Source organism: Mytilus trossulus, chromosome 10, assembly GCF_036588685.1.
Source record: "Mytilus trossulus isolate FHL-02 chromosome 10, PNRI_Mtr1.1.1.hap1, whole genome shotgun sequence".
Taxonomy (NCBI): Eukaryota; Metazoa; Mollusca; class Bivalvia; order Mytilida; family Mytilidae; genus Mytilus; species Mytilus trossulus.
The window spans coordinates 58,477,318-58,500,996 of NC_086382.1; the positions used below are offsets into that span (position 1 = coordinate 58,477,318).

The 23,679-nt window shown below is 30.8% G+C and overlaps 1 protein-coding gene across 7 annotated transcripts in view; it reads left to right on the forward strand.

The window, feature by feature from the left end:
* The window catches only part of LOC134688258 (rho GTPase-activating protein 20-like), a 166,205-nt gene that overhangs the window by 76,345 nt on the left and 66,181 nt on the right, over positions 1 to 23,679 (forward strand). For 5 of the 7 annotated variants that reach the window (XM_063548772.1, XM_063548775.1, XM_063548773.1 and 2 more), the window contains 2 exons: positions 974 to 1,043; positions 1,795 to 1,897. In XM_063548772.1, coding sequence (XP_063404842.1) covers positions 974 to 1,043; positions 1,795 to 1,897 — 173 coding nt within the window. Of the gene's footprint in view, positions 1 to 973; positions 1,044 to 1,794; positions 1,898 to 6,151; positions 6,218 to 12,981; positions 14,537 to 23,679 lie in introns of those variants that run through there. The other 2 variants (XM_063548779.1, XM_063548776.1) reach the window with 2 other exon arrangements.

A 23,679-nucleotide genomic window follows, 5' to 3' on the forward strand; every position in this document is an offset into this window, starting at 1 on the left:
CATATAATTTCTCTGATTGTTAAATTGTATCACCCCAGGCATACATTTCTATAAATGGACATAGTTCGATTGGAAATCAATTATCAATAAACGTCCATTACTTAACCATTCTTTTGATAAATATGTGAACTTTAAGGTGATAAGTCAAGATAAGGCCGCTATTGTCCAAAGGATAGGACGATCTTACTCGATCATAAGGTAATTTACTTTACCGATTAGAATGCAAATGATTGAATTTATGAATAAATGACTTTCTTGTCATGGTGCCAAAGCAGGTCTGTTTTTATTTAATTAAAAATTTCTTTAAACCCTGAAATATATGTGAGTTACTTACAAACTATTTAAAATTCAGTTGTTTAATGCAAATGCAGTTTTATTGGCTAAATCCTCTCTTGTAGCCTGGAAGTATAATACATGTATTGACATAACACTTCCATGCTTGTAGTAAAGGAAGGTGATATCCCTAACAACTAAAGAGTGTTTTACATATCTATTTTGTGATTTAATTATCAAGAAGAGTGTTTAGGTGGTACATAACACTACAGGGAGATAACTCTGTAAAGATCAGCTCAATAATTTAATCACATTCTATCGCTTGGGCAAGAATAATCACAAATATAATGCCTGCCCATGTTAAAACTACAATAAGGTATAGTTTGCATCAATTATTTCTTAAATAGAACATGTAGAGACCAAGTGGTCTAAGTAAAAAAAAAGAAGATGTATGATTTCCAATGATACAAGTCCCCACCTAACACCAAATGATGAAGAAAGCTAAAACAACCATACTTCACCAGAGTACACTATAAAAGCTAAGTGTATCTACAGTATCACTAGCCTGACAACACTGGGACTGTGAGTTTGAACCCCAATACCGAAACTACAATGTTTTTTTTTAAAGGAATGTTTCATTAGGATATGTATGTTACTTCAGTGCTGATATGAAATTTACCAAAAATTTCTTGTTTTATAGGGAATCTTTTTTCCAGTAAATTTTGGAATCTGTATGAAGATTACCTGAAGAACTATTCAAAAGCAAGGAAGTAAGTATACTAGAACATCCATGTATAAAAGTTATATAATGTGGATAAACTGCAGAAAAAAAATAAACAAGTGTTTACAATATAAAAAATTTAAGCATATTGAATAATATTTTTTCACTTTTGAGAGACTTTAGAAATGATTTAATAAAAAAAAGAAAAAAACCTACAAAAAAAGTGACAATTGACACGTATAAAAGATAGAAGCACAAGAGACTTTGAAACCCCACCAAACAAACATTGACTGTCCTGCCTATACCATGAAAGAGGGGCGAAAGATACTAGAGGGACAGTCAAATTTAACTTATAGATCAGAAATAAACTGACAACGCTATGGCTAAAAATAAAAAGACAAACAGTATTTAATACTACACAAGACCCAACATATAAAAATGAAGACTAAGCAACACGAACCCCACCAAAAACTATAACAGTTTATTTTTAAGAAATGCATTCTTGTGTTGACAGTAGCTGAAATCTATTGGATTAAGGATAGCTATTCTTGTAAAAAAGAGATGATAACACAAAATATAAATAAGAGTTGAAAATCTAGCAGACATTAGAATTTTAACTCAGAATGAATCCAGAGAGAAGTGGCAGGGGTGGGCATCAAACAGATAGTTTACCTGACAACAAAACAGTGCTTTTCACATAATTTTCATAATTTAAGGTGAATTTTCTTGACAATCTCAATGGCTGAATGCTTTGATGTACATGTAATATTACTGTTTCATTGTCTATATTATCCCTACAGATTACTGGAAGACAGATGTACAGAAGATCAATCGTTTCTAGAATTTTGTAATCTTCGTAAAGGGCAGACAACTTATAACTTACAAACCTTGTTACATCTACCTGTGAGTACATTGTTTTATTTGATTTACTCACTCTCTTGCCCACCTGCACACCTGTATTATGGAGGGGAATAAATCACTGCATTGGTGTAAAAGGTTTCAATCTTTTATGACAAACTTTCACTTGCCAACAGTATTTTTTACATATATTTGTTCCACCTTTCAGAAGTTCTCCTAGAAACCTTGGACAAAACAATGCAATGATATTCATTCCTCTTGGAATAAAAATTCCAAATCCTTATCTTTTAGGAACAAATTATGTAATATTTGTTGACAAAGTATTTCTTCCATTTGTAACAATATATTATGAAGAAACTTCTATTTCATCGCAAGCTGAAAGAAGATTTAATTAAAGTTTTAAATCAAAGCTCTAAGTAGCAATTTATTATTATTCCTTGCCCCCTGCTTTGTGTTTAATCTTTTGCTATAATTATGCAGGCTATCTTTCATAAATTAATTACCACCCTACTAAGAATTGTCTTCTAACTTCTACAAAACAAGTTGAGATAGAGTTATCTTTCTTGATACAGTTGTTATTTTTTTTTTAAATCTAGTGTACTTACGGAATTTCATGCTCTGTCAGCCAACTTTATATAATAATAGAGAAAAGCAATACTTTATTATCATGTATCAAATTTTCATGAATAATATTTCTAAAACACAAATAAAATTTTCTGCTTTGTTAAATTTCTGCTCAAGGGTATTTTGACTGTAAATATATGGAGATCTCGGTACATTTGAATGACAGGGTTTCTATTAACTAATGTGTGGTCCGAGTACGTCCAGTCGGGTGACAGTTTTATTGTAAGTTTTATGATGAAAATATTTTGTATCTGCTCATTGTTTACATTACATGATGTCAAATTTGATGATCTGTGAAAAAAACATAAAAAGTGGTGATCATAGATTGGAATTTTTGACCTTAAAAAACAATTTTTTATGTATAGTATTTCATGTTTTGTGAACTTTGTGGTAATGATATGAAGGTAGAATAAGCTTGTAAAATAGATTTCTTATGTAAGGTTGAAGCCTGAATGAAGCGACAAAAGAAACACAGTAGGACTATGGAAAAAATGAAATGACGAGCAACAGGACATAAGTCATATATCAATGAAATTTGGGAAACAAAAATCTGACTTACGTCTAAAAGAAAAAGTGATTTAATCCCAAGATACTGGTATCTAAGGTACCTTTAGGTTTAAATCATAAGTAACTGTTAAAGTGATAGATTAGCAGGGCCCAGTAGCCAATGCTACTGGAAATTGGATTGGACCCCTAAAACTTGTATGATAATGGCCATAGTGCTTACATAAATTTTTAAATTGTGGCTAGTTTGGCCCATAGTCAGATAATGCTAAGCCTTATTCCTGGAGTTATATCACATGTAAAATTAGACATTTGTTTAATCACTTTCTTAGTAGAACATTTTTAAAAATAGATTCATGCAATGTATGAAATATTTAACATGAGAACATTAACAAACTGAGAAACTAAATTGACACGTCGTACAATATTTAGAAGAAGTAATATTGGATCGCATTTAAAATGAATAAATGTTTGCATCATGACGTAGTTATCTTATACATAAAGAAAAGAATGCTGAGTAAATCATCCAAAACAGGATTTAAAAGTGCAACCTGCTGAGATGTTTATGGGAATTTTGTTGATTTCGTTTTAGTCCATAAGATTAAAAATTTTATTTACAAATATAAAGAACAAAACTCTTTCGCAATATACATACTGAAACTTACTGTTGATATCTTGTCTTAAATATCTGAAAACAACTGTAGGTTATTTAATATCTATGATGAAATTTGAATGGTATTCAGGTTATCACATTTGGTAATGATGAAATTAGGCAAAATTTACACCAAATGTCTAGGAGGACTTTTTATAGTTTCTGACAAGTAGTTTTATACCTTGTTCTTGTAAAAAGTCATATATTTAAAGCTCAAGTTACTGAGATAAAAGGAAAGTAGATATGATAGATAAATATAAGACAAATTTAAATTTTATCTTTATAAATAAACACTCCAAATTTATTTGAATTTTTCAAGTTTAGTTTTATCAAAAAAGATGAATTTCAATCATATATGATAGATAGGTATTTTGGTTTTGTTTTTTCATTGAATGACCTGATGTTTTAAGGAAGTAGTCTTATTTTCTGTTTAGAGATAAACTATATATGGAAATACTTTGGATTTATTGTGAATTCTTTTATGATGTCAACATATCACTGGTTATGCTGTGAATAAAATATGAAATAAGCAACAGTTTTATTGAATGACATAAAGGAAGCCTTTGTCTTGGGGAGGGGGAGGGGTTCAGTTTATAATAGGATAATTAGAAAAATAGATTTTCAAGTTCCCCTCCTCCTTTATATCCCCCTATTTTGTCATTGCTTTCTAAATCAGTTAATATGCTATGTTATATACTTATTCAATACTAATATAAGTAATTTCAGTAGTAGGAAAGAGTATCTTTGAAGTTTCACATTACTTATCTTATAAGTTAGTAAATATATATATTTTTGTGTTGTGGTGGTTTGAAAATTCTAGTTTTCCTTGAACACCTATTAATTTAGAAATTATTGTCTTTATTTATTATTGCAATATTTGAAGAAAAGACAATTAGTGAGATTTGAATTATTATGAAGAAAAATATGTAGACAGATATATGTATTGAAGATAAGAATGCAAGTTCTTATTATTGTGTTACTCAATCAATGGCATTTAATTCCCATTACATTAATAAAAACCTCACAAAAATTTCTGAATTTTCAGTATTATAATTTATTATTTTTAAATCAACTTTATTAATGTATTATAGATATAGAGTGGTCCTGGTCGTGCTATTTCTCGGTGAATGTTATTGAGATAGTCCTTATCTATGAAGTACATATTTGGCCGAATTGTGAAGCACTTTTGTTGTTATTGACTTTAATATTTATTGTTTTGTTTACTTGCTTGCCAAATTCTTATGGTTTCATATTGAAGTGGCAAGGTTTCAATTGAGGACATTTTTTTTCAATAGTAGATACATGTTTGATAACATGTGATAGATAAGATGATCACTGTATGCCTGGTGCTAGAAATCTGCAGTTCAAAGTACGAATTATGCGGTCAGCTTCACATAGATTCCGGTGTGAAGATTTGTATCTGTGGACAATCCCTGACGATCCCTGACATAAGATTAGGTCAAAGTAACATTACAAAGTCTGCTCAATCCTCTCTTTAAGTCCACCAATATTTGGACAGATCTTTGTCTTAATACCTTGATGAAATCTCTTGTTTTATCTCTGAATTCACACAATTGTATAGAAATATTTTTATTATATCAAGAACCTGTTGATATACAATTTGGATAAACACTTGAAATATAAGTAGTGTCATAATATCTATGATTAGAAAAATTAAGATAAACAAAACAATAGGGAGTAATCAAACACACCCAGGGACAGCATGAAATATAGATTAGTTATTAATTTTTATCAGCAATATGATCATTGACAGTGCCACTTTGTTGATAGAGCAGGACTCGGGTATAAAGGGAAGGGTACCAGTTAATGATGGTAACTCCTCTGATATTTGTGGTTGGTGTTGTTACGCAGATAAATGTGGTAAATTTTTGGAGAGGTTAGAAAATCCTGTTGGAAAGAGATTACAAATTTGTCCTTGTATTATGTTTGATAAATTTTTAGATATTTACTGAATAAATATGACATGCTGCAATCTTAATTTGTAGACTTATTATTAAAGATACATGCTGGAGAGTTGTCTCATTGACACTCATACCACATCTTCTTATATCTATAAACTTACACTCATAAAACAAAAACAAACCATACGATTTTACCTCAGTATGAAATTTTATTAACTTCGTAAATGATGCACAGTTGTTATCAAATATTATATTAAAAAGCAAAATGTTTGCATGCTGTGTGCAATTTTTGATATATAAAAATACAGTGCCTATGACCACATATTAAAGGATACTTATGTATGACTTTATTTATAATCTATCTATGTTGTCCTTATACAAGAGTCAATTAAAGTTTGGTCAAATGAGTTCATCAATTTCTCACTTGGATGACTTAATAAACCATGAAATGTTACAATAACCACATCTTATATCATACTATAATTAAAGTTAAAAGTTAAAAATGTAGCCTCTAGTCAGTTCTAGGGTATAGTGTCAGTTTCAGGTCAGTGTGGGGTCAACATTCATTAATATTGTTGTTCTACGGTATAGGTGTATTATAATTTTTTGCTGATGAATTTCTGGAGTTTTTTAAGGAATTTGAAAAAATCTGGATCCCTTCTGGTATGTTTTTAAAATTACTTATTCATATTTATCAATATTCTAGTTATAATTTGTAGAACAGTATAATTTCAAGATTTTGAATACCATTTAAACTAAACATGTCAGAGAAAATAAATACCAATTGTCTTGAGCAAAAATATAATTATACAAAATAGTTGGGTTTTTTTTGGTTGTAAAATATCAGTATAAAACTTATAAAAATGTAAAGAAAAACAGCAAAATTGTCTTCAGCAAATATTATCTTTGATATTGTTGTACAAATTTAGTGATTACTGTAAATTCAGAAATTATTTTCATCATTAGTTTTTATCATTGCAAAAAAATGTGACAGAGATGAAAACGCAATAATTTAAACTCGCATTTTGAAATATATTATATGAATTCTACAGGATTTTTTCAAAATCGTAAAATCAAATCTCATTTAAGTCTAAAATGACAAAATCGCAATAATGAATGCAGTCATAATAATTTCTATATTTACAGTACTAAATATCAATACTAGAACAATTTTTGCTTTTCAAGTTTATCATAGCTTTTCATTTCAACCATATGCATATAACTATATGCAAAGATGAAAACACAAATGAGCCTCTTGTTTAAATCTTAAATTCTTTAAATTGAAAATTTAAGCTTTATTTAATAGATTTAAATTAGATATACAGAATAAAGATTATATTTATTTAAAGAAATGCAGGAATGTTGCAAGTTATAAGAATACTATTGAAATGGTGTAATTTTGTATGATTGTAATCAGATATGTAGATATAACTATATCATAATTTGATTCTGAAATGAAATTCTACTATGAAAAAAGAAACTAGTTTAAGTATGAACCACAACAAAACTAATTAAGTTCATATCTGACATTTTGATAAAAGGAGGTTGTCACAACTTTATCTGTACTATCTAGAAGTTTTTTTTAATAGTCCATGACTTTTTAGACTAGGAATGATTTAGAGCTTGAAATATTGCATAAGCACATGTTTTTTGTTAGGACACTATGTTGGCCTTTGCACATCTTTTGACTACTTTTTTGTCATATGGTACATAACATCCTGTTCATTTTAGTCATTGGGCCTCAGTGGGCCATGTAACATTGTGTTCATTTTAGTCATTGGGCCTCAGTGGGCCATGTAACATTATGTTCATTTTAGACATTGGACCTCAGTGGTACATGTAACAGTTTGTTCATTTTTGTCATTGGGCCTTAATGGGCCATGTAACATCTTGTTCATTTAAGTGATTGGGCCTCAGCTGGCAATGTAACATCTTGTTCATTTTAGTCAATGGGCCTCAGTGGGCCATGTAACATCTTGTTAATTTTAGTCAATGGGCCTCAGCTGGCCATGTAACATCTTGTTCATTTAAGTGATTGGGCCTCAGCTGGCCATGTAACATCTTGTTTATTTTAGTCAATGGGTCTCAGTGGGCCATGTTACATTTTGTTCATTTTAGTCAATGGGCCTCAGCTGGCCATGTAACATCTTGTTCATTTTAGTCAATGGGTCTCAGTGGACCATGTAAAATCTTGTTCATTTTAGTCAATGGGCCTCAGTGGGCCATGTAACATCTTGTTCATTTTAGTCGTTTGGCCTCAGTGGACCATGTAACATCTTGTTCATTTTAGTTAATGGGTCTCAGTGGGCCATGTAACATCTTGTTCATTTTAGTCAATGGGCTTCAGTGGACCATGTAAAATCTTGTTCATTTTAGTCAATGGGCCTCAGTGGACCATGTAAAATCTTGTTCATTTTAGTCAATGGGCCTCAGTGGACCATGTCACATCTTGTTCATTTTAGTCAATGGGCCTCAGTGGACCATGTCACATCTTGTTCATTTTAGTCAATGGGTCTCAGTGGGCCATGTAAAATCTTGTTCATGTTAGTCAATGGGCCTCAGTGGACCAGGTAAAATCTTGTTTATTTTAGTCAATGGGCCTCAGTGGACCATGTCACATCTTGTTCATTTTAGTCAATGGGCCTCAGTGGGCCATGTAAAATCTTGTTCATTTTAGTCATTGGGCCTCAGTGGGCCATGTAACTTTTTGTTCATTTTAGTCATTAGGCCTCAGTGGACCATGTAACATCTTGTTCATTTTATTCATTGGGCCTCAGTGGACCATGTAACATCTTGTTCATTTTAGTCATTGGGCCTCAGTGGGCCATGTAACATCTTGTTCATTTGAGTCATTAGGCCTCAGTGGGCCATGAAACATCTTGTTCATTTGAGTCATTGAGTTTCAGTGTGACCGTGGTCTGTCAGTCTGCAATGACCAATAGCCTGTCAACACTAAGGTTGTGTCGTTTGAACCCTGTTGAAGAAAGGTTTTTCAAACTCTGATATCAGAGATTAACTTGCTGTAAGTATCTTGATGTCTCCAAGTACCTCAGCATCTACCTCCTGAATAAAGACATGATATAACTAGGAGTGCTAAAAATTGTGTACCTGTTTTCTTGAGATGCCTCAATTTACAAATTAATTTAGTTATACTTTTCCTATTTAAGTTTCAGTACACTGAAAGATTCACATCTGTGTGGTTTGCTTTTATAGAAAGGGAAGAGTGAAATAAGTTAGTCATCATCCATTTTAAAAGCATTGTATAATTTGTGGATATATAATAACACACACAACATCTTTCCAGGTCATCCGTTACCTTTTAAGTTTCAATGGAAGGTTAATGCAGTCTTACTTTTAAACAAAAAATTTAAATGTTAAGTTTATGGATTTCTATAATTATTATTGAGAAATGAATATGTACTGGTACGGAAGTAGTTTTTAACCTTTAGTGGATGTTTTCAGAAAAACATTAATTCTAAGCAAATCTTGAAAGTCTAACAGTTTCAGAAATTTTAATGATAACATGAGGGTGGAAATTTGTGTAAAGGGAGGGGAACTAGAATTATAGTCACCAAATTAATGAGACATTAGATGTCTTGACAAGATAAGTAAATAAATGATACAAGAGAAGACTTTGGAGTATCCATAGGTTTTAAATGGTAAATAAGGTCATTATAATAGGTAAATAGTTTATTTATCAACCAAAATATTTGTGAATATATCAAAATAATTCCAGTGTCGTCCCATATCAACATCTGTGTTTAAGAATTCATTTATTAAAGAGCCTGAGGTTTAATAAACAAATAAATACAAAATAAACTAGAGAACTGGTACAATTTAGAACGTACCAATGTGAAAATGGTACCATTTGAAGCAGAAGTAAAAAACAATTAACTAAACGTTAGAATTTTGACCTCAGGGTTATGAAAGCACAGCGGTTTATATGGAATTCAATCTGTTGGGTAATACAAATGATAGAAAGGGTTGTCCAAAGATATAGAGTAAAATATATTTTAAATTAAAAATAAAATTTAAAGCTCGACAAAGTGCTTACTTAAATAATGAATAATAGCAGGAGATTAAGAAGTCAATTATCTCCCCTTTCTGAGGTCAATAAAAGTTCTGTAAAGCACACAAAAATGAGCAGTAGCAAAACTAAGCAAATGTATAGACCGTTCCTTCTGACGTTTAGGTCTGATTAGTACAAAAAAAGTGTCTGTATTTCTGGTATATTAAAATTATAATCCTGTAATGACCTATAGATACTAAATGTCCTAATCAAAAGTCATCTGAGTGATAATCATATTGACTGTTATATTTACAACAGAAGCAGCACTCAGAGCAGAACCTGAACGATGCAATATTGGTGTAATCACCACCTTTCCATTCCTACCCACACACTGTTACAGACACTTTTAAGCCACTTTTTTTTGTTAAAGATTATAAGTGCATGTATCTTATATTGGGTTTAAACTAAAATCCCCTAAAATACTAATAATATTTTTTTATTTTTTTTTTTGGGGGGGGGGGGGGGGATAAGGATGCAACTTCTTGTATGTCAGAAAGAGTTTTAATGAAAACAAACACGAAATAATCTTGAAAATTGGTTCATGATTAATTGACAATAGTTCATTCCCTTGATCAAAATTGTAGATATGACATGAATACAATAATAGGTTCTTCGTGAGAATGTGATTATAAATAAATTGTTTGATAATAGATGAGTACAATGTTAAAGTGGAACAGTTACTCAATAACTTGTAACCTGTACTATATTTGTACAAGTTATTATCTTATAATCATCTAAAGAGAATACCAATAGATTTACATGTATATTTGGCAGATTTGTGCATCAATATTTAAAGTCGACTTTTTTTCCATCAGAACACTTTATAAGTGTGCATTCGAGATATCATTATGTGCCTTTCAACACATTTTGTTTTACATTTGAAAGTCTTCTGAGGAAAGGTACCAGGAAGTTAAAATCTCCTACACAAAAATACTTAATGATTATTTAATAATTAAGATAAATTCTGTATTTTATTTAATGAAAGTGGAAAATGTGTGTAGATCACTATAGATTATAAAAATTTAAGAAAAAAAATGAAGTTCTGAATATTTAGATATGGGATCTTGGGTCAGTCATGGTGCTAAGATACTGATACAGTTAAAACTAATATTTGATCAAAGTATAACTAACCACAGCAGTGTCTTTTCTTTTATACCTTTTGCATGCTTCATGGAGAGAGGAGAGCTATAATATATAGCCAATATAATGGTGTATACTCTCATTGAAAATAAATTTTGTTTCCAAATTTTGTTTGTTTGTGGGTTTTATATGTCCAGCAGAGTCTCATAAATAAAGAAAAATTTCTCAGTGATATTCGTATAAAAAATCGTCCAGTGTGTAATTAAATAAATGTTTAATAGAATAAGATATGACAAGATCCCAGACCAGTTGACGTCTTATGTTCAGAATAATTTAATAGTTGGTTATTTAATTTAAAATGCGTCTTATTTGTGAAATAACATTTATTCATTTACATATACAAACATTTCAGGGGTTCTTGGTAACTAAGTGATCCAAATAATTCTTACACAGCATTCACTAGCCTGTTAATTCTCCAGTTTAAACTTGGGAGTTCTAAATTGACTAGGATTGCTAGTTTTCTGTCCTAAATCTTTGATTCTATTTGTACACTCTGGCTTCCCCCTTCTCTTAAATCTGGCTGTCAAAAGATCGCCAATTAGTCTTAAAGTGGCATTCAGTACCAATAATTATATTCAATCAATCAGAAATATCAGATGATTGGTTTTTTTTTGTCATTGGGTTGCTGTCTTATTAATGAAGCACCTCATCTCTTTTTATATTTGTGCAACCATGGTGTAAATTATAAGTTGGTTGTGGCAGCAAGGATTAATTTGTGTGTTAACAGTTGGGAAGACTCCTCTTTTAGTTTTAGTAAAGTGTGGTGGTAGGTATAAATCATATACCTTCAAAAGGGACCACAAAGGGGTATAAATGCCTGTGTAATTAGGAGTCCCAATATCTATGTTATCAAGGGAATTGTATATCTCCCTTTTCTTGAATGCTACATTTCTCAAAATAGAGCTGGTGTTCACAGCACATAACAAACATGTAACATATATGTATTTTCACCATAATTAGTAATGAGATATCCCAATAGGACGCTTGAATAAGATAATATTTTTTTATGAATGGCAGGGGTAACGTGAAGTGACGAAGAATTCAGTCAATGTTATTAACAAGACACTTTTATAATCTTGTCAAACTCAAACTTAATTTTCGTTACACGTAAATCCCTTCAATGCTGAAAATAGCATATATGTAAATCAACGATTATAAACTCTATTGAATACATAAACATTGTAAAAGATCTGTTACATACTTAATTCTATTGATTTGAAATGTAATGTTTGACAATATTTCTTGAGTCGGGAGATAAAGTTATGAACTAGATGTGCATTTAAGAACTGTATGATGTCATTCACTTTATGTATGAAGAATATACAGATTTTGACCTTTTGTGCACTTTTCTGGAGTCTAATGGAAAAATGATAGAGTTTTTAACTGTGGGGAGAGCACATGAGTTACGACCATTGTACAAGTTTTCTTATCACTATCAGATATAATATGGTATCATGTCCATAAATTATTTACATTTAATTACTAAGTTTTAATATTAAAAAGTTATGTATCTAATGTTTATATAGAGATTAAAATAAAGTTTGTATTATCATTTCTGATAAACGATGAAAACTTTAAACAAGAGAAATTAATACATGATCTATGTAAAGGAATGAAATTCAGGACTATAATTCTACCGGGACATCGCTTATTAAAGGTAGCTGATAAGATAAATGGAAGTCTATATGTTAGTGACAAAGATGACGGAATAAGACAACAAATTCATTGGAGGCAGAATTACAATTGGAGTTAAAAGATCTTAAAATGATACATGATATTGACTCTAAACAAAACAAATTAATGCAAAAGTGATGTCTAGACGCTGAGATTGTCCAGGTTCTGTGAGCTTTATTGTGAAACCATTGCTGATAGAATCAATGTTTAAACTAGTAAATGATATATACAGAAGTTATGAACGAGAATCATAAGTGGGACTTCATTCCAGATAAAATTATTTACATTTATAACAAGAGGGAATTTATAGATATACAAGTATTTAAATGACAATAGTATGACAATTTTGAACATGTGGGATGAACAAGTTTGTTTTTGTAATACTACAATTATACAGGAATATAGTATTTAGGATTTGTTTAGGTAAACATAAAATACAATAGGCACATATAACATTCCAAACAGATTATCTGGACAACCAGCTGGGCAGTGTTTTAATTTCATGGACGCGGTCAGCTGATTTGGTTAAAACGTGGTGTTGATTTCAGTCCAGAAAGTTTGTTCATGTCACAGAGGTGGAAGACCTGAAAAGTCAGGGTTGAGATATTTGATCGGCAGTGAGATTAAGTGCTGTGCATAATTTTATTAAGCTTAGACTTCTTAAGGAAAGTTATGTATGTGTGAAAACAGTAAATAATCGAGGATTTTTTCTGACATACTAGATGTTTTTGGTTGACTGAACCTAGTTTTGTCCATATATAGATGTAATTTTGTACATTCATAAAAGAGTTTCATATTGTATGCGATGAACTTCCTAGATAAAGATCGACTTTAACTTTCATACGTAATTATGCAATTTCTTCAAAGTGCAATATTAATTTCGAATTTGAGGATAATTTAGTGACTGGATAATAACCATAGGTAAATCAATTACCTTTACCATGCGAAATAGTGTATACTCAGATTTCTTACTTTTCTGAGACACCATTTTTTGACTAATTTGGTAACTTAATGTAAAATCATTGTAGTGTATATGGATAACCTGACATTTACATACACTTCAAATTAGACTGGTAAATATGTTTTCATGATTTCTTAACTTGGATGACAATATTGGGTTTTTTACCTGGAGGTGTTAATTTTGTACCTGTAAAAAGTTGTTTATTTCTTACCTATGATAATGACCAGGTGAGTTGTAATCACAATCAACATAATTGACTTTAATACTGTAAAACTTTTAACCATTGTATAAGTAAAGGACTCAGGAATTTTACAACTTTTATGTACATTTCAATGGATTTTTGGATATTTATAAATAGCAGGAAACATGTGACTTGATGGATTGATATATGTGATAGTTTTGTGATGATGGAATTTAATTACAGTTTGAATAGAATGACTATAGGTTAGTAAACATGACATACAGACTGTATGCATCGTCAGAATCCCTGGAGGTGGTGGATAGCCCCACTCTGTCAACACGCAGCCTCCCAGGGGTATATAAAAAAAGGTATTTACAGCTGAGTGATGAAGATTCTCTCTGTTCATCGTATGAATGTTTGAATGACATCAATGTATCTGGAAATCGAAGGTTACGACAGATATCCACATCAGATAGTCAGGATCTGTCCGACATGTCACCCATGTCAGCTTCTGGTGACTCCCCAAGATTACCCAATACCTCTGTTAACTATGGCAAGAAACGTAGGGCTCCTCTACCACCCGTTCATGTATCTATCAAAGAACCTGAACATTCAAAACGTCAAACTCAGGATGATTTCTACTTAGAAAGAAGGTTATCTAGAATTGAGGAGGATATAGAAAAGAGGAGACGGCCGATATCAAGCTACAATGCTCCATTAATAAATATACATTCACCAGAAGATATATCTCCGCGTTTATCTTCATCACAACGATTTCGTATGAAGGCAGCCATGATACTGTCATTACATTCACCAAAACTTAATCGTAGAGACACTCAGGGTTCAAAGAGAAAGGGGAAAAAGAAACTTTTGAATCAGTCGTTTGAGGAGCTTGATCCTGAAGATGTTGTGTACTGTTATTTATCACCAGATTTACATGAAGAATATGATTTTGAGGTAGGCAGTACCATTTTATAGAATGAATTTTAAGGTTAAGACACCTGACTTGTGTTGCTGGGTATTTGTTGATCTGTTTTTTTGTTTTTTTTTATGTTGTTTGGTCACTGTCTCATTGATGTTTACTCAACATTGATAGGTATTCAGACATAATGGTATAGAGTTGTCATTTAATTTGTTTATGTTTTGAGGGGGGGGGGCAGTTTTGGAAAGGGGAGAGATAATACCAGTTTTCAATTGAATAAATAAAGAGCCTTACTATTTATATGTAACAAGTCTTTTCCAATCAATGAATTATAAGGACAATAACACTAGTTATAATTTTTTCCTGTCAGACTCACTGCTGCAAGCCTAATCCATCAGGACACATATGTTCACAGTTATTCATTATATGCTTAATGAATGTATTGTGCATAAATTATGTAATGGGTGTGCAAAAAATACTACACGATGCTTTTAAAAGGTTTCATTATAAGAAAATTTAAAATGTAGTGTTGTTTAAAAAGCGTGGGATTGTTATACAAATTAAGGACAAAAGCACTGTCTGAAGTTTAATGTTTTCTTAAAAACTTATTTTTAAGACTTATTTTCGAAAATATTAAAAATTTGAAAAAAAGTCTGTACTTTGAAAAATTATGGTTTTTAAGAGGTCCAACACACTGAAATGTTTTAAAACATATATTAGCTTTGTTTCATACAAAAACTTTATAAACAGAAAAAAAAATGTCATTGGAATGACCTTGAACTTCAGTCTTATTATTCTATTATTCTACCACAGGTTGCAGGAAATTTGTTTTGAATTGAACAAAAATGTTAACATGTTCTGAGAAAAGTCTGAATTAGTGACCAGTGCAAACATTTCAATAATAGTTGTGAAATTCTTCGTAATTTAATTTATTCTTTACCTAACCATTATGTTTTAAAGCTATCTTAATCTTCATCTAAATGCTAAGTACTGGTTATAATGGTAATGTTGTTTTAGGAATTATATACTGAACTTTGGATTGAATGTTTTATAAAGGTTTGAAAATAGGATTTCAGATTTATTATGGCCATTATAAGTTGTAATCATTTATGTCATCAAGAGTCAAAGTGGGAGACACGTCTGGCATGGTATTAGGTCCCTCTTTTTTCAATCCTTTCAATGAAGGCCAGTGTCCTCACGGATATTTTTGTTTTTAAATGTTTTTGTTTTTCTTATGTTAGATAGTCAAAAGGCCTTAGAAATTGTACTGCAAAAAATAGTACAACTCATAGATCAATCTGTTATGGAATAGGATAGTTGTCACGGAATATTAGTCATTATAATGGCAGTGTCTAGCATGGTTGCCTTTCGCACCGTAACATCAATTATAGAAATAATATCTGGCATAAGTTTTTGCCTTTAAACAACACCTATATTTGACATAATGTTAGTCTGTTGTGATGTTATACATGTACTATATATTGTTTCAGGTAAGGGTGAAGGTTGGTACCTATGAAAAATGAGACTGTATTTATTTGCACATGTCCTGATGTTCAGTGGTTGTTTTTTTATATAGATTAGACTGTTGGTTTTTCTTGTTTAAATGGTTTTACACTATTCATTTTTGGCTAGTCATTTTATAGCTTGCAGTTTGGTATGAGCCAAGGCTCCGTGTTGAAGATTGTACTTTGACCTATAATGGTTGACGTTTATAAATTGTGACATGGATGGAGAGTTGTCTCAGTGGCACCCATACCACATCTTCTTTATCTATTTAGGTTATGTCTATAGTAGCACAATCTTGCTCTGTGGCACTCTAGACAATTTATTGACATTGTTCAAAGATCGACCATATATATTGTAACTAGACAATTCATTGTGCAAAGTTTGACCATATATATATTGTAATGATCTTATATTTACCGTGTATTGTCATTTAATAACTACACATTACACCAATTAACAGCATGGGAAAATATTGACAACACGGAAACCACAGGGTATTTGTTAGGCGTTAGTTTGTTACATGATCAGTAAAAACCTATCAAAATTAGGAGAAAGCACCTCTATTAAAAGAACCTGTCAAATTACTAAGATATTGGGGACTCAAAACTTCAAAATTACTTGGCATCATTGTCAAGTCTTATATTCACCTGGAGATTTAGAACCCTGTTTGGACTACATGTACTTATATTGAAGTGTTCAATATTATCGGATAAAGGAATTATTAAACGATGAAATACTTAATTGAAGAAACTTTGTCATTTAAGGAAGTATGAAACATAATCTAGTAGGTTATTGGTTGTTTAAAGCATGTAAATAAAGCAGAATTTTACTGTTATAAAGGAGCAAAAAATCTAATAGTAAATGAATGTTTGGAAGGAAATTACAAATTTTAATCATTTTTTTAATGACCTTGTATTGAAAATTAGATTAAAATTGCGCAACTATTATTTATTATTGCATTAATGACATAATTTTTTGTACCATCGATACATTTGTTTGTTAATTATAACAGATTATTTCTATAAACAACACTGAATCGTCCAAAACGTCACGGAAATGACCGTATTTTGTATTTGGAGTTTCAAAGATGTTAATTTAAATGCAAATTAATGTTAATAAGTTAAAAATAATGAACTTCAATTCCTTTGAACATAAAGTTACACAGTACATATTTCATATTTAATATTCTTTTATGATACAATCATGAATTAGAATGCTTTGTTTTTTTGAACGCAATAAATATTTGGTTGTTTTTTTTCTGTTGTGGTTTCTCAGTGTCTGTTTATTTGACCCTAGACAAAGCAGAATCCTGTTCAGGTTGTGAAATCCAAAATTAAGTAACAATTACATGGTGCATCTTTAAAGTATAAGCCAGTTCTAGCTAATGGGCGTTTTTTCACCAAAAAATCTTACAATAAAAATTGATTGCAAGATACACTGAAATGTTTATGACTTAAAAGTTTTGATTTTTTTTAAAGATTTACTGTGAAATTATCGCAATATTCTTAAAATTTTGTATGTGTTCCACCATTATTATACTAACACTTGACACACACATTACATTTCTGATGTGAGTTTGAAACAGCAGTAAATTTACAGCTTAAGAAATTAACAAATTAATTATCAGTTGTGAGAGGAAAATCAGAAAAGGGTTCATACATAAGACAAATATTACACTGCTCAAATCCCAAACACCTTATTTTTATGCCCCACCTACGATAGTTTATACAATAGCATTATGTATTCTGGTCTGTACCTCGATTCATCTGTTTGTCTGTCTGACTGTTCATCGAATCGTCCGTTTGTCCTGCTTCAGGTTAAAGTTTTTAGTCAAGGTAGTTTTTTATGAAGTTGAAGTCTTAAATCAACTTGAAACTTAGTACACATTTTCCATATGATATGATCTTTCTAATTTTAATGCCAAATAAGAGTTTTGATCACAATTTGAAGGTCCACTGAACATAGAAAATGATAGTGCGAGTGGGGCATCTGTTAACTGGGGACACATTCTTGTTTCTTAAAAAAATGTCAGTGTCTGAGTTGCTTAGTTGTTCATCATCTTTTTATATGTGCCTCTATTATTGTTGATTTTCCACAAGTTCCCTCTGTTTGATATATAGGAGTTAGAATATAAATTAAGACCCTATACAATCTGTACCACAGCTATGTAAACTATGTCTGAGATATTAATTTTACTATGACAAATACCATCTTAAGTAAGTAACAGTCATATTTTTCAATGATAAATGTATATGATGGAGTTATATATATAATCCATGGTATATGTAGTTAATGTGATAAATGTAGGACTTTAACTGTTCCAAGCTGACATTTTTTATAACCTGACATTAATCTTCTTAGTCTAACTATGAACAATGCATTCTAATCTTTTTTTAACATGAAGGTAAAAAAAATATTTTATAAGATTAAGATCATGTTGATCTTCATTCTCTCTTTTTATTGAAAACATAGAAATTTAAAAAAAAAAGCCTATAACCATTCCATCATTTACGCTCATATTTGTCCTAAGATTCAGTACCATATTAGGACTACTTATATTTTTGGGTATTCAGTAGATAAAGAAGGTAGTAAAAGATGAAATACTAAGAACAGTCGTCATTTGAGGAAGTTAACTAACCCACAGTAGATCTTTGGAAAATAAAATGAGCATAGGTTATATATGTTTTCAGTACATCAATGATATTGCTTTCTGAGTATTAAAAGCATAAATCTTAAACACATTTATAACTTTTCCTTGAACACTAAAGTTTATATCTATTTTTATGTTGAAATCATTTGGATTCAGTGGTAACTTAACCTTATACATACAGTATATATTTTTAGGGTATAAACTTGTTTCTTCCTGGAAGTGCTTTGGTACTTAAAATAAAAGATTCTTAATTTATTAAAATTGACCAAGTAATACATTGAATTGTGTACCCATTAGTTTTGACGTAATATTATGATGGATACAGGTGATAATAAAACACCTACACTTTACATTAAGATTCTTCACTTTTTATAATTACGTAATTTTAGCTTTTTATTCCTCGTTTCTTTGAATGCAAATATTTGAGCTGTCACTGAACAAAATTTATGATTTATAATGGCAAAATGTAAGAAAATAAGCATGCATATAGTGGAAAGATACACTCACTGGACCAACACCCATTAGGGAGAGTTTTATTTTTTACCATTACATGATAGACATGCTTTTAGTATGACGTGTTGTCAAAATAATTATATTTTGATATGACAAACCTAAAATTGGTGGTCCATTTTTCACTTTACAGCTGTGTAACCTTTCTTAATTGGTTGTTGCATTAAAGTAAAAAGTAGACATTTAACATGTTTGGGGCCCTTTATAGCTTGCTGTTCAGTGTGAGCCAATGCTCCGTGTTGAAGTCCCTACTTTGCCATATAATGGATTACTTTTACTAATTGTGACTTGGATGGAAAGTTGCCTCATTGGCACTTATACCAAATCTTCTTATATCTATATAGCAATTCAGACCTCTTTAACTTATAAGTAAAATTTTCAATAACCATATACCATTAAGGGCTAAATGTCAGAATTCTAAAATAAGTTTGATGCCTGTGTCAAGAGCTTCGTAGGAATACAAAATTAACTTCTGTGAGCATGATAATTTCGGACGGTAAGGAATCTTGTTTACATGACTGAATATTTTTTTGGCATATTTTTTATGGGTAAAGACATGTAGTTGTACCAAAGGGTACCCTTCATGTCCTTGTACTGATAGATCCCACTATTTTGAATTGTTTAGATTATAATGAATCTGTTATTGGTCTTTTAAATATTTTAGTGACATGAATATAAACCTTTTCTCTCTGAATCCACAATACCTGTTTTGACACGCCGATCCATCAATGTATTGAGTAGATGTGGATAAGATCTAAATGGTATGATGATATCTCCTAAATCTAGATTTATATCACCAAATAATACAGTTCACAACCTGGTTAGGAGAAGGTGTTAGCGTGGAGACAAATTACTGTTGAGATTAAAAAATCAGTCAAAAAAAGTCATTACAAAATCTGTCCACCCCATGAAATCAAGGTGGTATCATTTCAACTTTTAATACATTTTATGGTAAACTGTCCTTGAACTGTTCATTTAACCCTAGCTTGCTCATCAGCCTATAATTTTTTTAACTTTCTGGTGAATTTTAGACTCTGCATAACTTATAGTAAATGTGGGTATTAATCAAAGTAATAAAAACGGACAGAAATGGCATACCAGGTTTTTGGTATGCCAAAAACAAGAGCTAAGAAAAGGTCAAGAAAATCATTTTCTGGACAACAAAGCTATATTTGTATTGTTCAAACGTTCACACATAATGACCTGTGTTTTTTTAGGTCTTTGGGTCTTTGTGGATAAGTTATCTCATTAGCAACCATACACCACCTCATTATTTTAATATATGTCTACTGTTTTTGTGGATGTCTTTTTGGTGTTTTGTTTTGTTGAGTTTCTGCCTCATTTTATTTAATGATAGACCAGACAGCTTCGGAGTGGTCTGTTGTTGTTGTCATACATTTGCCTTTCTGCTAGCTATTTATGTCTTAGAGTTAAGATCTACAACAAATCATAAAGTTGATTTTTGATTGGAGAGTCAATCTATGCAATTTTTACCTTTTTTGGAAAAATATTTTGAAGATTTTTTTTCCCTGACATACAACGTAAATATTGAAGATTTATTTTTCAAGAAACCATCCTGGATAAATAAATATTTGATGATGAAGATTATAATCTGAAATAGTTTATGACCACTATTAAATTTTCATGACACATTCATTTCATTCATAATATTAATAACATCCTTATCAATGAAAGATATTAAATTTTAGAATTTGAAAAAATTATTAAAATGGTATATTTAATCTTTTCAATTTTAATGGTGCGAAATTTTAAAAATATGCTTTCACAATAGAAAAGAAACCACAATAATTTGTTAGGGAGGCTCATTAATATTACATCAGTGATTGATAAAATGAAATTAACAACTTAATTACTGATATCAATTAAAAATATTGGTCATTGGCGGTTAAATAAGTATTATAAGAATGTTTAATTGTTAAGCATGTCATTCACATTTTACAGTTAAGGCCTTGAGATTCCAGAAAACATCACAAACACAATCAAAGCTATTGTTGCAGCTATCAAAAATATTTACTCAGTTGTGTAAACCAATTTCATCCAAAAAAAATCAATTATCTTTATTATCTGATTGAATTTGTCCATTAACGGTGTTTATATTTCAAGCAAAGAAACAAGATATTATTTCTAGAAACTTGGCAGTTTGATCTGGTCAGCCAATTGCTGTAGATTTCCCCGTCTAAAATTCTTCTTTTTTTGTGTATTATTTGGAAGCTAATATTACAACACAGTTTACAATTCAAGTTAGCCGAAATATACGTGTACTTCCATGAAATTTTGACTTAAATTGATAATCGTTCTTTATGTTATGATAAAGGAGGCTTCTATGATTTCTTTGGGTTGTTCTCTTGGGTTGTTTTGATATCGTCTCATCTCATGTTGGGGTGTTTATACAAAAGCGAAGTATGTCTAAAAAATAGTGAAACCCTATAATTTTTGTCTATGATTACTAACCTTAATATGGAATGAACAAATATATATATAGTTGTCAAATAATTGTCACATTTTATTTTACGTAGAAGTAAATGATCACTGTAAGACTAACAATGCTACTGTGTGAAACCTTATAATGTTGGACATTATTATGACCAGTGGTTAACTGTCAAATATCACAAAATCAAATATGGGTAATAAACACTCTTAAAATAGGCGTTGTATGTTTACCTGGCTTTAATATCAGGCTTTGGTCATATCGGGTTACGTCACCTCTAGCTGACCGTTAACGCATCCCTCTTTTATTGTTTTCTTTTTCCAAAAGCTAAATCATTCATGACGGTACTTTTGTAGTTGACTGGATTTTGTTTCCTCCGGTACTTTTGTTGTTGACTGGGTATTGTTTTCATCAAGTTTGTTTATTCCCACTATGTGAATAATTATATGAGGGAGAAGAGATCGAGGAGTTTATTGTCAGACGTCAAGAAGATGTTTCATTTAGAAAAGATTTCTAATGAAAAAAGATATAGTATTCTGTAACAAATATCTTTAATATTGAATTCATTATTGTTGTAATCATGATACTTAGTTAATTAAAAATTTGATTTAGCTTTATACATCTTTCCGCCATTCTGGCTCTAACTCTTAAGTTACAAATTATGCCAGTGTCAGTGACTTTGATATCAAAACCTGGAGTCTCTGAACCACATGATATTACACATGTATTCCTACTTTTAAAGCATTACGGTTCTGGTGGTAACATTTTTTAGAATTTCATAGTTTTGTCAGACAATTAAGTTATGTAACTAACAAAATGCATATTTTCCATTGTGAAAAATTGGCAAAATCCAAAGGGGAGAGGGGATGTACTGAAAATTGCTCCTGAATGCAAGAACTTGTTTGAATATTCCACACTCACCTCAAGGCCACTGAAGCAGTCATTGAATGAATAGGGTTTTGCACACAGTAGCACTTTTGTCAGAAATATAACCTTGTAGATAAGTCTTAAGGATGGTTTTGACTATCAAGGCCCTGATATTAAATATAGAGGTGTATATAATCCCTGGGAAAGGTTATAAAACAATACTTCAAAAGGTCTAAGTTTTAATTCTGAGGGACAATACATCTGCTGCATAAGGATTAGATATTATATAATCACTTTGGGATTAAATGTAACATGCATTTTATATTGAAATAATAAATGAATTATTCAATTTCTATTGTATATCTTATTTGAAGTGAAAAGGGGGGAAATTATAGAGATGTCAAGAGTACAATATCAGTTTGAAATTTCTTTTTTGAATTAGAAAAAATAAACTCGATTATAATTGTATAGTAAGGTTGGAGAAATTAATTTGGGCCCTTAAATGAAGCACATGCATAAGGCATGTAAGCCTTTATAGGTACATGTTCAACTGTTCCAACTCTTCATGGTTTAGGTAATGTATTAAAATTCACTATTTTTCAATTACAGTAATTTTATATGGATAAAGTAATGTTGGAATAATTTTGTTTGTGTATAGATTCAGAAAATATCACAAAATTTTGGACAAAGTTCAAACAAGTGAACAGGGAAAGGAGTCCAAAAAATATCATTTCGTTCTTACTACATTTACAATGCAGCATGCAGGGAAGAAAAATATGTCAATTTGTATTAGAGAGCTACCGAATTCTTAAACACAAATTATATATGGTTCACATATATAATGTTACTGTCTTTGACCGAGAAAATTTCTATAGGAGGGATAGATTTATGGTGTCAAGTTAAAAATTTGAGTATACTATCATATAATTTGTCATGGCTTCCTAACCTGAGCTGAATACTAAAATGTATTTGTGTAAGTTGATGATGTTATGACATGTTCTACAACGAGTTTACTTTGTGATTATGAATGTTGAGGTTATTCGAAATGAAATTAATACAATGCTAAAACAGCTAGAAAAAAAGTTAAATTGTAAAATCAGATAACATAGAAAACAACTGATCCATCCACTGGTACATTGATCCAAATACACTGATAACAGGTCATTTGTAGATCCATCACAAGGTTTTAATAGTCC